Source organism: Phodopus roborovskii, unplaced genomic scaffold (assembly GCF_943737965.1).
Source record: "Phodopus roborovskii unplaced genomic scaffold, PHOROB, whole genome shotgun sequence".
NCBI lineage: Eukaryota > Metazoa > Chordata > Mammalia > Rodentia > Cricetidae > Phodopus > Phodopus roborovskii.
In genome coordinates, this window is record NW_026126525.1 from 36,355,998 (window position 1) to 36,373,540 (window position 17,543).

General features: G+C 35.1%; 1 protein-coding gene and 1 long non-coding RNA gene across 2 annotated transcripts in view; one reads left to right on the top strand and one right to left on the bottom strand.

The window, feature by feature from the left end:
• Positions 1 to 572: 572 nt before the first annotated feature.
• LOC127232372 (uncharacterized) lies at positions 573 to 2,256 on the top strand. Its single transcript, XR_007835370.1, has 2 exons — positions 573 to 859; positions 985 to 2,256. It is a non-coding gene; the product is annotated as an uncharacterized LOC127232372 (long non-coding RNA).
• Rmdn1 (regulator of microtubule dynamics 1) overlaps positions 2,257 to 17,543 on the bottom strand; it is a 29,630-nt gene continuing 14,343 nt past the window's right edge. The window contains exons 5-10 of the mRNA XM_051198437.1: positions 11,674 to 11,763; positions 9,106 to 9,161; positions 7,747 to 7,834; positions 6,505 to 6,535; positions 3,623 to 3,756; positions 2,257 to 3,106 (exon numbers count right to left, since the gene is read on the bottom strand). Of these exons, the coding sequence (XP_051054394.1) occupies positions 3,068 to 3,106; positions 3,623 to 3,756; positions 6,505 to 6,535; positions 7,747 to 7,834; positions 9,106 to 9,161; positions 11,674 to 11,763 (438 nt within the window). The 3' untranslated portion in view covers positions 2,257 to 3,067. The remainder of the gene's footprint in view (positions 3,107 to 3,622; positions 3,757 to 6,504; positions 6,536 to 7,746; positions 7,835 to 9,105; positions 9,162 to 11,673; positions 11,764 to 17,543) is intronic.

Below are 17,543 nucleotides of genomic sequence, written 5' to 3' on the forward strand. Positions count from 1 at the left end.
CACCCATTGCCTGTAACTGTAATATGTTTAGTACATAGACTGCTACACACTGTGTATGGGGAAATTAGCTTTTTCAAATAAAGTGAAGTCTGGAATGCACACAAAAACAGTCAGGAATTTTACAGGAAGGTGAAATAATGGCATTAAAGGGTGCATTCACTGAGTAGTGGTCTCACCCTTGGGCACACATAAGAACCAAGGTGGCACCTTATGAATTAGGCTCTTGGAAGTGAAACATGGACTTAGAAAGTACATAGAATTTGTGTGTTCCTGGTCATTATTCCTATGAAGGAAAATAAGTATACATAAACTTAGGTCACAATACCTTCAAATTTTTATTACCATATATTCACTATACAAAATAATGGGTTTCACTGTGATATTTTCATATGTACTCTGACATATCCAGCCCACCACTACCTCCTTCCTCTTCCCAAGTAATCTGCCTTCTACTTTTATGTCATTTGTTTGTTTGTTTAATTTGGATCCATATGCAGTATCCATCTGAGCTTCTATAGGCTTTACAAGATCATCTTCAGTTCCATCCTTTTGGCTGCAAATGAGGTAATTTCACTTTTTATGGCTGGATAAAACTGGTTTGTTAATATATACTTTTTCTTTGTCTACTTCATAGACATCTACACTGATTTCATAACTTGTCTATAAGCAATGCCACAATAAGCGTGAATGTAAAACAACTTTAGTTTTAATAGCCAGAAATTAGAAAAAAATACCCGCAATAGATGGATAAAATGGTATACCCATATAATAAAAAATATTAACAATAAAAGGAAAAACTATTGATTGAACTTAGCTCTTATAAGAGATCTGGCTAAATGAAATGGCACAATTACAAAAGGTTATATTTTAGAAGATTGCACTTGCCTAAGAGTCTTGAAATGACAAATTCATAGCTGATTAGTTGTAGTGTGTGTCAGGAATGTTAGAGATACTGAACATAATGAAATGGCACAATTATAAAAGGTTATATTTTAGAAGATTGCATTTGCCTAAGACTCTTGAAATGACAAATTTATAGCTCTTTAGTTGTAGGGTGTGTCAGGAATGTTAGAGGTACTGAACATGGCTGGGTATGACTATACAGAGCACTAGATATCTGAGTAAAACAAATCTGTATCTTGTCTGTGGTGGTAGTTATAAATATTATGTAGTAGTTACTAAGAACTAGACATAAAGTGAGGACATCTAAAAGTCATAAAATCTGAATTAAGGTCTACAAATACCAGCATGTTTCATAGTTTGGTATTATACTATAGTTATATGCCACCCAAGGGCAAACAGGAAGAAAGATATTTAGAACCTGCTTGTACTACATTATGTAATTTCTTGTGAATCTTAATTATTTTAAAATAAAGAAGGTCTATAAAGCATCAAAAGATAGATCTTCCAATCCATAAAAGCCTGTACTGGAAAATACCTCATTTCTTAAAAAGAACTTACCAGAAACAATGTTTTGTGTGTGAATAAACCCACAGAAGCAACAGGAATACATATATGGTAAAAGACCTGGATGTAATGTAAAAAATTTAAGTTCTTTAGCTTAATATATAAGATGAAAAGTAGATAAAGTTCATAACTAGACTAGACAATTAATGAAGATATGAAATGGCTGCTGACAAAAACAAAGAAAACTAAAAAAATCTGCGGATAAAGACAGTTATCATGTTTTAAACAATACAAATCTCCTAAAGCAAAACAATGTATCAAAAATGAAAATGAACTTAGAAAATGAAACAGAAGTTAATTTCAAAGTGATGAATATGAAAGCCAAAGAAGATTAAATATAATTAAATGGAGTCCAGAAGACAAGATGGAACATGATTCTCAGAAGTTCATCTGGAATGAAGGACAGTTGATACTAACAACTGGATTGGCCTCTCCAGAAAGTCTGTTGTAAGACTAAAACCAACTGCTGCAAATCAAATTATGTTCTCAAAAAGCACAAGTTTATTTGGACAGTTAAGAAAATCTGAGTATGTCTTGTTAGGAGGTAATATAACAGGTATGACAATGTATTTGTTTTGGAACATGTACTTATTCTGAAGAGCAGCTAAGATACTTAAGGGTATTACTTAAGGTAATTTCATAGGTTTAAAAATCCATTAATTACATATGAATAAATATACACATATAAATAGGATATATCAAAATATTAGCTTAAATTCAAGCACAGGATATACTTGTAATGTTTATGTTTGAAAATTTACTTGGTAAAACAGAAACAGCATGAACCTACACATTTTGTTGTGATTTATTAAAACATTACAATTCTCAAGTTTTTTGGGGGTAAAAATATACCTATACAGTATCACATTCGTTCAGTGTAAGTAGCATCCAAGCTTCAGTTTACAAAATGTAAGTTTGCCGTGGTGGCACCACAGACTCAAGTGATAGTACCTTGTGTGTTAAATACATCTATTTCTTTCTCACCCTGAAATCTGTGTCCCTCCATTCTATAAAACATAATTTTTCAAGGAACAAATTCAACCAATCTATGAAGCTATAACATATTTAAAAAGGAAAATCATGCCACAGTACTTTTCCTTACTCAGGTTGGCTTCTAAGACACATTACTTAAGTTCTCTATGCCAGGAACCCCCAACATCATAAACACTTAACTCATTTGACCTTTTTTCTAAGATAACAACTTTCAGTCAATTAGACCATGAAAACCATTCCCTCACATGCCATCTGTTCACAAAGCCTTCTTTTGAAAACCTCTCATCCTGATGTGACCAATACTTAACATATCCCATGCCATTTTTTCCTATTGGTGTTCCAAATAGAAAATGTCTGTCTGAACCAGAGAAATGTACTGCTGCCACTCTTAGGGCAATGTGGTAGTTTCTTTCACCCATTTACTTGTGAAGAAACCCAGAATTTTGTACATTTATTCTGTGAAATGGTCACACATAAAAGAATTGGGAAAAAAGCCACAGAATCATGGTTAATATATATCTTTATAAATCTTTGAAGTTCTTTATAAATCAATGAAGTACAAAGTGTTAGGTACATTGTTGCCTTCTCCAAAAAGTTCTCAGTTCTGTTACAAACCAGTAAGCAACTGAGCAGCTTCTGTTTGTATCTAAAGTGGAAAAAAAACAAAAACAAAAACAAACACATTACACATAAATAGTGCAGCCTAACTTATAAACTGAAGTTGATAAAGTAGACTGTTTTCTCAGAGTTTCAACATAAAAAAAAACAGGACATGGTAAGAGTAAAGTCTTCTGATAGTGATGATTAGATAATAATCAAAGACAACTCTAGTTCATACCCTTGAACCTTCTATACGCTGCCCCCAACCCCACTCGCCCACAGTGTCAGAAACTGAACCAGGTCTTTGTGCATGAGAGGTAAGCATCTATGGCTGAGCTAACTTTCATGTTTTAGAAGCCATATATGATCTCAGTTAGATATACATCAATTTTCTATTGCAGCAAGCAACTTACAACATTTGGTTATAGTAATTAATGGGCACTTGTTCTTTTCACAGAACTATGCATTTAAACAATTATGCTTTAAAAGAAGTTCTCAGTTCATTTATTTATTAATGTCTCAATGAAAGCCTATCTGCCTTACTTTATTACAGATATTTTACCTGTTTATCTTCTTCTGTGTGTGCTGGATAACCCTTGGCTTTTACCAGCCAGAAAGCAGCAAGTTTTTTGTTGTTTAGCTTCAAGTATGTCTTTCCTAACAGCAGCAAGTTTTTGCTGTAGAAGTTTGGATCCACTATACATAAGGAAGAGAAACAAAATCAGCTGAAGAGAAATAGTATTTTTATAGGTTTAAATTTTTGGTCTAAATTCTAATAAAATTGTGTGGTTAAACAATGATTAAGCTAATACAATTCTTTCGTTCAAATGTTATCTTAAAAAACCCTAAAATTATGATGTATTGAATATACTTAGTGGCTCTGTACATTACTATATGAAGGTCTCATTTTAAGAATGTATTATACAGTATCTTCATGCTGATAGAACATGAGATATATAAGAACAATTTTCTTTTTAAACCAACCATCCTTACTGTATTCTGACTGCCTAGAAAAGTATAGGGAAAGTAACACATACTTAAATGCATCTGTTCAGTGAGTGAGGGAATGCATGAATGAAATCATGGTTAACATAAATTTAATCAAATTTGTTAAATGTCTCCTAATAACTAAATGCTTCATGTGCTACAAGAAGCCACATTAAAGAAAAACAAGCAAACAAACAAACAAACAAAAAACCAAAAAACCCCACTAATTGAGAGATAAACATCTTGGAGGATGAACAGGATTTCACTAGATAAAATAGAGAAGATATTTGGTTGAAAGTGCAGACAGAGCCTAGCAATGTGAGCATAGAGTAGTGGTTGTCAGAAGGTGGGAAGGGGGGGTCACAAAAGTAGGGAAATGTTGCTAACAATTTACTATATATTTTTAGAAGACTTACAAGACTCCAGTATTTCCTAATACAAAGATGATATATACTTAAGATGGAGATAACTGCTTTGATTTGATCATGTATGAATATATAATTACTTATATGTTAAATAAAAATATTTTTTAAGAAGGCTATGAATACAAGTAAAAAAAGAATCCTTTCACTTGTTTTTGAGAAAGACTAAGTGGGCCTGGAATTTAATAATTAATTGTAAGGCAATGTCACAGTACCTTCACCACACTTAGCTCTAACTTCATACAGTTCCTCCTAGTTATCTTGTCTTTTTTGTATTCCAAGCATGTTTTCTGAGGCCAGGGATGGAGCTTGGTAATAGAACACATGCTTAGCACATAACAGGCTCTAGATTTAAAAGAGAACAAAGCCTGCTTTTTCCTGGACATATCTTATGATTAACTGCAATTGCTTAAAACTCAGCCATTTAGTTTCTTTGATTTAAACATTTTGAAGTTAAGTATGCTGATTTAGAGTGGTGAAAAACTTGTGGTTGACTGATTTTCCCTCTTGATTAAAAAAAAAAAAAAAAAAACACACACACACAGTATGCCAATTTATCCACCTACTTCCTCGTCCAGGAAGTCATCCAAGTATCATGTGAAGCAATGGAAACTTAATCATGAGCCAAAAAGGGGGGGAAAAATCCATGTACTGGACACACAGCCTTACACACCCAAATGGCAGAATAAGGAGGCCCATGTGGGAGATGTGAACGACGTGGGAGGGGCTTCTGGACCAGAATTAGGCATCCTTTTGCTTAGAGAAAGTAACTGCTCATATAAAATCTTTTGTGCGAGTGGAGTCACCAAGGATTTAACTCCATGAGCAGAGGGCACAACTTCATTCAAAACTGCCAAACTTGTCTTAAGGTCTAATTTTTGCTTTAGGATTTCAAACCCCTTTGAGATAATTTCATTCTTAGATTCATATTCGTGAACATGATCAGTTCATACTCATATGATCAGTAAAAATAATAAAATAAGCAGTAAACAAAATTTCATGAGTTAGAAATATTTAACATTCAAACACAGTCATTTAAAGCTTTAAAAATTGTCACTAAGTTGCTTAAGTATATACATATATGATCTCAAACTTAAAAGGATATCTTAGTTTACTGTTATAAAATTCCAATGTTTGTAAGCTGAGGCAGGCGGATTGGTACTTTGAGGCCAGCTTGAGCTATATAGTGAGAACTATCAAAAAGAAAATGAAAATGTTTTTCAGAGTGGCACTTTTGGTACACCTGATTACAGATACTTTGTCTCTTTCTTATTATTGTTCTAGTTTGGGGGACTGAACTGAGGGCCCTGTGCATGTCAGCAAAGAACTGTGCCATTAAGTAACAACTGCAGTGCCAGGGATTTTTTTTTTTTTTTTTTTTTTTTTTTAAGGGAAAATATGTAGGGCAGGCAAACAAAAGTGTTATAATAGTAGCCATTTTTTAATCAAAGTAGGAAAAATGAACTCTTTCACAATGGAGTACAATATGTTGCAACATCCAAAACAAATTAGCTTGGTTTTAAATTGTTTCCATTTCAGTGCCTCCAATTAACAATAAAAATACAAATTAGAAAGACCATTTGTTCTAGCTACCTCATTTTAAAAAAAATGATAATTTAATAATATATATATTATTAAATGAAGGGAACATTCCAAAATTAGAACTCTGAATTTAAGTGCAATTCCTGTTTAGGTGATCTTTATTTTAAAAGATAAGTTAAAATTTGAGGCTGAAGAGAGAATTCATGGTTAAGGTCACTGAATGTTTTCCCAGTGGGCCTGGGTTCAATTCCCAGCACTAACATGGCAGCTCACAACTATCTATTAACTCCAGACCCAAAGGTATGCCTTCAGGTCTCTGGGGTACCAGACATGTAGGTAAAATACCCATACACGTAAATTTTCAAATTAAATTTTTTATATTATCCAATGTGAAAGATAACAGCAAATATATATTTATCTTGATTTAAAATTTTCTATGACATAGTCAGCACTGAGACAATATTATATAATAGTTGAAGTAAAAGTATTTCACCTTGTTCTGCCCTGTGAAAGTATTTCAAGGCCTGTTAATACAAAGAGTAAAACAGAATGAAAATAATTAGAATCAGTAACTTAAAAAAGAAAAAACTACCCACATTTTCTTGAAGGTTTATTCTTTCTATTAAAGTTGTAATAGGAAGGTGTAAAGGAAGTAAATGATTATTAAAACAAACGATGAATTCAGTAGGGAGATTAATATAGGCTCAACTTAACACAATTAAGTCATCAAAGACTAGGATTTTAATAATGAGGATCACTTCTAGATATTACCTGCTTGCTACTTAACTGTTTGTACCAAACTATCCTGGCACAAAGTTAAGGAACTGATCATGTGGAATTCAGCTGTTATCTTCCTCTTAAGTTATGACAGTAACACTTCTAACACAAACTAGATATGATTTAATGGTGAATTCTCTCACTGTTTATACTTTATAAGATGTGTGTGTGTGTGGGGGGGCGGGGGCTGGTTTGGTTTGGTTTTGGCTGGGAAGAGAAAGAAACCAGTTTCTCAACATCTGATTGTATACTGTAGATTCCTAGGGGCAAACAACACCAAACACTCCTTAGTACAATAGGAGAAATACTAGTATAATTTTTTTCATCTGCAAAGTTCCTTACATTTTGAAAATTGACTAAGTAAACTCAAGGTTTTCATGCAGTAGGCTAGGAATGTTGGTCAGTGGGTAAGGTCCTAGTTCAAGCCCCAGCATCCAAAGGGTAAGTAGATGGGGGCTTTAAAGCTTATGTACAAATTCTTTTTACATTTTATTTTTACAGGAAAATCAAACAGCCTTTAAAATATGAGCCTTTCACACTCATGAAATGTTTTTAATCAATTCTTACATACTCATTTTTGTAAATGTCTTGTATTTAATATCTCTAAAACTTGCTGGGTAACAATCACTATTTCCTACTCTATTCTATGGCTTTGATGTGATATATATTATAATTGAAAATAGAGTTCTATTTTAGCTATGAGCTACTTTAACTGACAATGTACCAGAATTATAAGCCACTCACCTAAACAACAAGAAAAAAAAATCAAAAAACAAAACAAAAAAAACCACTCACCAGTCCTGGGCAGTAAGTATTAAGCCTTTGTGATACTGCTGAATTGGATCATTAGAAACTTGCTCAAATCCCTCACAGAATCAGATCTCCATATGTGTGGACACTGTAGAATGGGACTGTAGTTAAGAAATCGGTACTAACTTAACAAAGGACATCATACTACCTCCTCATAGGTGGAACTAGGAGGATTTGCAAACAGCACTTTAGCAATTCTTCTTTGGTACCAAGGCATTTCCGCAAATGTATAGCACCTACAGAGGAATAGATAGCATTATACATTCAAATTGCATATTTTTTACCCAGAGACCCAAACATCTTAATAGACATTATAAAAGGATCTTCTATTATACTTGTAAATAATTTGAACTTTACACAATACATAGTTGATTCATATTCATACTGAATTATCTAGAGACTGACCTTATTCAGGAGTTGGATCTATTTTGTGATTAAATGTAAACAGTGATCACTGTCAGGTACAGGACCAAAATCACTCTATTTGTTCTTTAGAACAACTAAATGACACAGGAGCATTATTACAATTTGTTTTATGTTATATACACCACAGAGTAGCCATCAACTCCTAGTCCTGCCTCATCGTCACTGTTGAAAGGCTTATACCTGGCTTACTGCTAGTTTTAACATAAGAAAATTAGTAATTTTTTAAATTACAAAACTCAATGTACTATACATGAATAACAATAACAGCCAGTAATTTATGCCCACTTAAAACAGAGTGAAGTAAATGATTAGTGTCCAAAAACAATTACAACTTTCTGAAGTAGGAAAGAAACCATTTGGGATCTTTTACTAGGGACAGAACTCCTTGAGGCACAGATTATATCACATGGTTTGCTTACTAATTAAGTGGCTGTCCTTTGATATTTGAAAAATATTTCTTTTGTAAAAGAGTTTGACCAAATTTTATGCCAGCACACATTTAAAACACTTCTATGCCCTCATACTAGCAAAATAATTCTTCATATTGGACACAAGATCACACTAAAACTGGGAGAAAGATTACATAGTTCTTCACAATAATAAAATCTCAGTCTGATGTTTTGAAGATAGGAAGACCTCCTATGGCAACCTACTATTTCTAATACAGTTTTACCTACTACCGTAAATGAGGTCTTTCCCAAGAAAGGAAATTTAAAATTCCACAGAAAAATATCTTAAAGTCTTTTTCATTTTCTTGGGGTTTTTATTTTTCTGGTAGTAAGAAAGAGGGTTTTGAGACAGGGTCTCATGTGGAACATGCTGCCCCAAACTTACTATAAATGTGAAGATGAATTTATTTAAGTGCTGGGATTACAGGCATGTGCAACCATGTCTAGCTACATTTACAATGTTCAAGCGACATATACAAGTGCTATTTAGTGATTTAATATTCAACTCTGTTAAACAGTTATTTTTAAATAGTTTATTTTGCTTAGATATATGTTGTAAAATAAAATATTGCTTATACATAGTATGGAATATCACACAAAGTAGGACAGAAACATTACTGAAATTTTCTTACCAAATACCCATAAGGTGAATTGAAGTAGCATCTTTAGGATTCAGCTCAATTGCTTTCTGTTAAAAAATAAAATCTTTCTAAACACCAAAGAAGCAGTGAATTTAAAAAAAAAAAGTATAATCCTGCATTTTAAAGATGTTTGTGTGTGTGTGTGTGTGTGTGTGTGTGTGTGTGTGTGTGTGTGTGTATGTATGTAAATGCCACATGTGTGCAGATATCCATGCAAGCTATAAGTGGGTGTTGGGCCATTTGGAGCTGAAGGCATCTAATGTGTCTAATGTGAGTGCTGGGAACTGAACTCCAAGGTCGTCTGGGAGAGCAGTTTCAGCACTGACAACCACTGAGCCATCTCTATAGCCCCAAATCTGCATTGTAATCAAGAACAGTTTTTTACCTCAGGATAAACCTCCCTCTCTTCACTGCCTTCATCTCCATGTGTGTTTATATGTGTTTAGGTGAGAGGTTAAAGCCAGATATCTCCTCAACCATTCTCCACCTTGTTTTTTTAAAAGACGGGGCTTTTCACCAAACCTGAAGCTCACTGACTGGCTCCACTAGCTGGCCAGCAAGCCCTCATGATCCTCTTGCCTTTGCTGCTCAGCCCAAACTAGAATTAGAAGTGCACACCTCCACACCTAACATTTTTTCATGGATGCTGAATAGCTAAGCTCAGGTCCTCTTGCTTGAATGACAAATATTTTATAGACAGCCATCTCCTCACCCCCATATTTTCAATTGGTTAAAATTGTTCCAATACACTATTACTTATACTAAAGATATATTTTACAAGTTTTAGAAATTGGTTTACGATGTGAGAAAACCCATAAAATATACAAATTAATCTAGTTCAGAAAATAGTTAAATAAAGTACAGTTTCTTTAAGATTAAAGGAAGGATAAATACATTCTTTTGTCAAATTTAATTGAACATTAAAATAAAGTCTTTCCATTATCCCTCACCCCAATCAATATGGCACAAAATCATTTTATATGCTGCTTTAAAGAGAATAAATTACTGCTTCCAGAGCTGGAGAGATGGTTCAGTAGTTAAAAGCTCATGCTGCTCTTGCAAAAGACTTGCTTGGGTTTGGTTCCCAATATCCCTGTAGCAGCTCACAACCATGTGTACCTACAGTTCCAAGGGTTCTAACACCCTCTTTTGACCCCTCTGGGCACTACATGCATGTTGTGCACATACTTATGCACACATAAACACTCATTATTAAAACTAAAGAGTACTTCCAATTTATACTATAAAGTAACACTAATTCTGTGGTACAATCTTAATTCAGATATATTAAATATAAGAAAGACATGTAAGCAACTTGTAAAATATAATGATGCTTGTTTAAGAAGTTAGGTATCCTGCCTAATTCCTAGTTCAATGTTATTTTCCTCTAGTAATTATATAAGCTAGAAGCTGAGACTTCTAGCTGTCAGTTTCTGGAGAGTTATCAAGTAGCTTACCCAGCCCATTCCTACTTGTTCTGTTGTTCCTGTATATTTTGTGATGATCTACAATAATAAAAGATTTTTATTCTGAACATTTCTGTGGTAGTTTTGTTCTCTGTGTAAGAATAATGAAATAGTGTGCATACAGATTATGAAATAAATAGGTTTCTGTGTAATTTTTACCATTGAACAAAATTATTAAAACAAATAAATTAACTTTAGGGAGAAATTTGAAACCACATAAAATATTAAAATACACATAGTATAATCTTAAACATAATTATTACTACTAAGAAAAGTGTATCAGATTAGAGTGTTATATTTTAACCATGAGGCATTCAAAACCTTCCACAGAAACTGGCTTAGACTGTAATTTTTGTTTTTGGAGACAGTGTCTCTCAGAATGGTCTTGAACTCACAGGTATTTGGCTACCTCTGCTTCTGAGTATGTGGATTAAAAAATAGCAAACTTAGCCAGGTGTTGGTGGGGCGCACGCCTTTAATCCCAGGCAGAGGCAGGTGGATCTCTGAGTTCAAGGCCGGCCTGGTCTACAGAGTGAGTTCCAGGACAGGCTCTAAAGCAATACAGAGAAACCCCGCCTCAAAAAACAAACAAACAAACAAACAAAAACAAAAAGAATGGCAAACTTTTAAATTCAATACAATGTACAAATGGTTTGAAAGAGTTTGCACACTAGAATTTGGAGTATTTTCTCTTGAAGGCCATCTCTCACATTATAGAGACGCTTGGGCTAAACCCCTAAACAAGTAAAGAGGAACTAAACAGATAAGAGGTCATCTTGAATTTCCCATCCTAGCTAAGTAAAGCATATTAATGGCTATAGTTACATTGACTCAGAAAATTCAAAGAAATAATAAACTAATATTGCTCTGATCCACAGGGATTTGGCTATGCTTTTTAAAATGAGATAGATTTTGTTCTTTTTCCTTGTATAGGCCCCTACTCTTGGGCTCACGTAATCTCATGCCTCTGTCTTTCAAGAAGTTGGCCTACAAGTATGAACTAACCTGCTCTGTATACAATAACTGGTAACTACTAAAACACATTCACTCAGAAAAGTATTGACTTTTTAAATTCATGAACTTAAATCAGTACCTCAAAATGTTCCTTGATAATGTAGGCATTTGCAATCTTAACCTTGATGCCTTCATAGTCTCCAACATCACTAATGCAGATTGCATACCACTGAAAGTAGAAAAAAAAAAAAAAAAGGTGAGGATACCGCTCTTAATATTCCATCTATTCACATTTAGCAAAATGTTACTGAGCATAATGATGAAATAGGAACAAACAGTACAAATAAAAGCAGACATGGCTCCTAGGAACCAAAGGATAAGACAGAGTTATAATACAAGGTAGAAAGTGGTGAAATCTAAAACAAGTGCCAATGTAATAGAGACTCTGAAAATACCCCTTTTGTTGTTGTTTCTTTATTTTGTTTTAGTATTTTTTGTTTGTTTGTTTGTTTATCGAGACAGGGTTTCTCTGTGGCTTTGGAGGCTGTCCTGGAACTAGCTCTTGGTCTTGCAGAGATCCACCAGCCTCTATCTCCCAAGTGCTGGGATTAAAGGCATGTGCCACCACGGCCCTACTTCTAAATATACTGTTAGATATGTTTGTAACTGAATGACTCATTGAACCCTCTCATCTCCTTTTTCAACATCTGTATTGCTGCAATACAAAGACACAACTGCCAACTATGACATTACTTTCATAGCTGCCATTGGACAGTAGACCCAAACTGAGACAATCTGAGTTTCTACCAAGAGCTAAATCTAAAATATCTAAATGTCATAAACTCAGGTGTTAATGAAGAGCCACCAGATTTAGGATAGGGTTGGGAAAAAATGTCCTCAGTAAAAATTATTTGTGAAGACTCAGAGCAACTGAGCTAGTTTTTCGTGGGGACCAGAAGGACCTGTCTTTAAATGCTGTGCATACAACAGTTTCTTATTATATTCCTCACCACTGTGTGAGCTATAGCACAGGATTCCCCCCCCCAAAAAAAAAACCAAAATAAATTATTCAAATCTACTTTCCACAGAAACTCTGTATCCCGGCACATTTACTGGAAATAAAATGGCACATTTTGAAATACACACCTCTCTATAGACTATTATCATTTAATTTCCATTGTTAACCAGTTGTACAAATTAGTTCATTAGATGGATTACACAGGATTTATATCTTGTTGCTGAGATCTTCTCCCACGTATTAGAGCTACTAAATAAAATAATCTCTAATTAAAGGCTAGGGGTGCAGTTCAGTGGCAGGGTGTTGGGCTATCATATGCCACCTATTGTACCACAAACACAAAACTTCATTTTTTAAAAAGGGATTTATTTATTTTATATGGATTGGTGTTTTGTCTACATGTATGTCTGTGACATGTATGTGTAGTACCCTAAGGACAGAATCAGGCATCAGCTTCCCTGGAACTAGAGTTACTGGTGGCTATTAGCCACCATGTGGGTGCTGAGAACTGAACCTGGGTCCTCTGCAAAGCTAACACGTGCTGTTAACACTTCTGATCCATCTTTCTAGCCTCCAGTAAGTCTTGTATGCATTTATGACTCATACACAAGACAAACATGGTTGTCCCTAATCATTTTCTCCATGATTTGCCTACCATTTATAAGACTATTCCTTGATGCTGATAATAGCAAGAGCTGATGTCAGGGGGTATGCTAGTGTCTCTATTTCTATATCCACCCATTTCAAGTTTGCATTTAAACTTTTGTTGTGTGTGTGCATGAGTGGCACAGAATGAGTATGGAGGTCAGAGGTCAACTTTTGGGAATTGGTTCTCCTTTCTTTGGGGCACCAGGAATCTCTTGTTTCTTCTGTTCTCGTGTTCTAGGCTGGCCAGCTGCCAGATTTATGGAAATTCTCCTGCCTCCACTTATTACCTTACCATAGGACAAGTCCCTAAAGCATCACATTGTTTCTGAGTAACTCAACCATGCTTGAGAATACAGCCCAAGGATAATTTTAGTACTGCCTCCAGGATGCAGGGTAAGACAGCAGTAGTAGAGTAAGAAAGACTATTAGAGGTTTTTTCTTCACTGAAATCAATTTTAATAGCTGAAACCCAAAAATCCCTTACAAGAGTCAAGGAAATAAATTAATGAGATTACAGCTCCTGGTTTCGGCATTCTAATAAGAAGTACTACACAAAGAAGTGGGAGAAATTTGCCAGTGTATGCCATCCCCAGTTCCAAGCAGCATGTCATAGAGAATACCCCTCCTGTTTGGTTAAAGTAGGGAGAGGTAATCAGTTCGAGCTTTTAGATTTACAAAGCAGCACCAGACTTGCCAAAGTAAAAGCCATTACTTCTGAATGTATACTGTAGTTATTGCTTTATTTTTAAAAGTATCTGTATTAAAGACACAAGTAGATGGATATTATCAAACCAAAGAAAGACAACAACAACAAAAAAAAAGTTATAGAGTACAACAGTATCTCCAGTGAATAGGTGCAATTCTGAGAAAATACTTACAATCAGTCCAGTAACACATTAAAGATTATTTACAATAATGAAGTGACAAAGCAGAATATTCACCACAGCAGGATTCCTCTCAGACATGAAGAATCACTCAATGTACATAATTATGTGATACAACACATCAATATGCAGAAATCATAAGTATTTCAAGAGCTGCATAAAAATTTAATATTCATGACAAGAACGCTGAAGAAAGTAGATATAGTAGAAATGTACCAAAACATCATTAAGGTCCTATCTCACAAGTCCACAGTAACATCACATGACATGGAGAAGTTTCTTGAATATACTATTCATATTTGAACACAGAAACTATGTCTAAAGATCTAAAGCTAGAACTACAGCCAGCAAGATGGCTCTGCAAGTAAAGGCACTTGCTACAAAGCCTGATGTCCTAAATTCAATCCCAGAGACCACGTGGTAGAAAGAGAAACTGAACTCCCACAAGTTGTCCTTTGACTTTCACTAGCAGGGTATGTCATGCGCGCGTGCGCGCGCGCGCACACACACACACACACACACACACACACACACACACACACACACACACACACGATGAATCTATTTTTTAAAATAGAAACTAAAGGGACCTGAGAGATGTCTCAACAGTAAAGTGGATACAATGTTCTTTCAGAAGACCTAAGTTCAGTTACCAGCACCCATATAAAGAGCTTACACCTAGGGGAATCTATATGCTACAATTTATCCATATATTATTTGAACTGAAAAATTCAATAGCCTAGAAATAGGATCTGCATCTACACTAAGACAAATGATAGCACTGAGACAACACACATGTAGTCAGGTAACTGCATAGAGCAGCATTTCTCAGCCTAGGGGTTGTGGCCCCTTTGGGGGTTTCATATCAGATATCCTGCATATTACATATTTACACTTTGATTCATAACAGTAGCAAAATTACCATTATAAAGTAGCAATGAAATACATTTCTGGTTGGGAAATACAACATGAGGAATTGTATTAAAGGGTCATAGCATTAAGGTCAACAACCATTAACATAGAGAAAAGCTTTGCCTGTGCATTTGCCACAGACTATACCAGACAGTCTGCATCTATTCTAAAGCAAGTGACTGAATAGAGTCATTACACATGTGAATGACCACAGAGACAGTATGAATCTGTACATTCATGAGTGACCAGAAAGACTCTGCTCCTACACACAAGGCACTAAATAGTTTATACCTGTACTCATGAAAGTGACTGTATAGATAAAAACACAATTTGCTATTTAATTTTAATTCTTCTCACTCCTTCCCATTCTCTCTCTCCCCTCAGGAGACAGTCTTTCCCAATGTACCCAGGCTGTCTGAGAGTGGGAGATCTCCCTGCCTCAGTCTCTCAGGCACAGAGACTGTTTTAGGTTGTATGGGTGCAAGTTTCTATCCACTCCACTATTCATGCTATCTGTATAAGTGAGAACATGACTGCTCCAAGGTAGGTTGAAGGGAGGATTTTTATTCTAGCTGTAAGGGAGAATATTGCCAGAAGTATTCAGAAGAGTCCAAAGCAGGGAGAGAAAGTAGTACCTTGAACATGGCCAGTAGACTGAACCAGGCCCTGAGAAGAGGAGAGGGACAGAGAGACAGAGAGAGACACAGAGAGAGACACAGAGAGAGAGAGAGAACAAAGTACGTGGCTGAGATGGCAGGGTTAATAGGAACGAGAAGCTAGGGATGGGAAGCCCATCAGCTGGAGAAGTTTAGGGTAGGGGTGGAGTGAGAAGAACTGAGAGGAGGCAGGATGACAGCATGGACTCTGTAACAGGTACTTGCAATGCTGAGAGAGCATGGATGCCAGCATGGTTTTTTTTGGCACGCCAATAGGCCCCACAGTTAGTCACTTGTCCCAGGTTTCTTTTGGATCTGAAACTACCTATCTCTTTTCTTGTTTATAGGTCCCCTTTTCTTTACGCCTTCCTTCTGTCATTTCTCCATTGCTCTTACAGATACTAGGCTTATTCATTTTATTTTCCTTCTTGTCCTATCCCTGGCAATAAGTGCATTGTCAGATACTATAATATCCTCATTCTTTAATCTCCCTAAGTTACTGGAATTGAAGTAGAAGTTGGCTCTGATTTAGGTTATTACTATACTTTCTATAGGTCCTCAGCATAAGATTCTGGGCACATAAACTGAGGGTTTTGCTACAGAACCATTGAGTGTATATATATATATATATATATCCTATATGAGAAAAAACATAACACAACTCTATTACAACCTAATCATATTGGAAAATCACAAACTTGTTAACTGAAATAATACAGGGAGAAAGTACAAGTCTTTTTTTGGGGGGGGATGGCAGTTCAGTCTGTCCTGGAACTCTCTTTGTAGAACAGGCTAGCTTCAAACTGAGAGATTGACCTGCCTCTGCCTACCAAGTACTGGGATTTAAAGCAAGTAACAACATGCCCACCCCACCCCCACTTTTAAATCAGTAAGCTAATACCAGATGTCCATGTTCCATCAGAAACATAAGAAATTTGAAAAATTAAGGCAACATGACTCCTCCAAAAATTACCAATTCCTAATAATGGATTCTAATCAGAATGAGTGAGATGAAATCCCAGAGAATTCAAAGGATGACTATAAGAGTAGTCAGTGAAGTCAAGCAAAGACTCACTAGTAGATTGGGTAAAGTACATAGACAACACAATATGAGAGGCTGAAGACAAGGTATATAAATGCCCACAGACAGACAGACAAAGAGACAGAAAGACATACAGACACACACAAATTAAAAAATGCTACCATATGACCCAATTAATTTTGGGGTACATACTCAAATTTTAGTGATCATATCACAGAAACACGTGTGCATCCAATGTTTATTGTAGTATTAGTCACCATCACAATGCTATGGGATTAGTCTATGAATAAACACTGAAAATATGGTCATAATGAAACCCATAACTGTTCACTAACCTAAATAATTAGTATTTTTAAAGAAAATGTGGCATATATACATAAAGAATCATAACTGAATTATGTCATTTTCTGATTTTCTGGGAAATGAACACATCATACTAAGCAAAATAAGTCAGGAAAAGTTGTCTGGTTTTTTTTTTTTTTCTCATTTGTGGAGTCTAGATTTTTATACAGACACATAAACCCATATGTATGACATGAAAACAGAGAAATTGGAGGAATAAAAGTATCTAGCAAGAGGAAATGGGAGAGTGAATAGAGCAATTATATAAGAAGTGAATATGGTCAAATTCCGTTATACCTTAAAACTATCTTTATGAGCCTCCTAAAAGGAAGTAAAAGGAAACAATTAGGAATATGGAAGGACATAAAGTAGGTGACAGTAGATAAGACAGCATAGTGAGGGTAATTTATATGCACCTCTGAAAACGTCACAGTGATCTCTTTTTTGCATGATTAATATATACTAATTTTAAAAGATTTACTAATAAAAACAATACAAGCAACACAC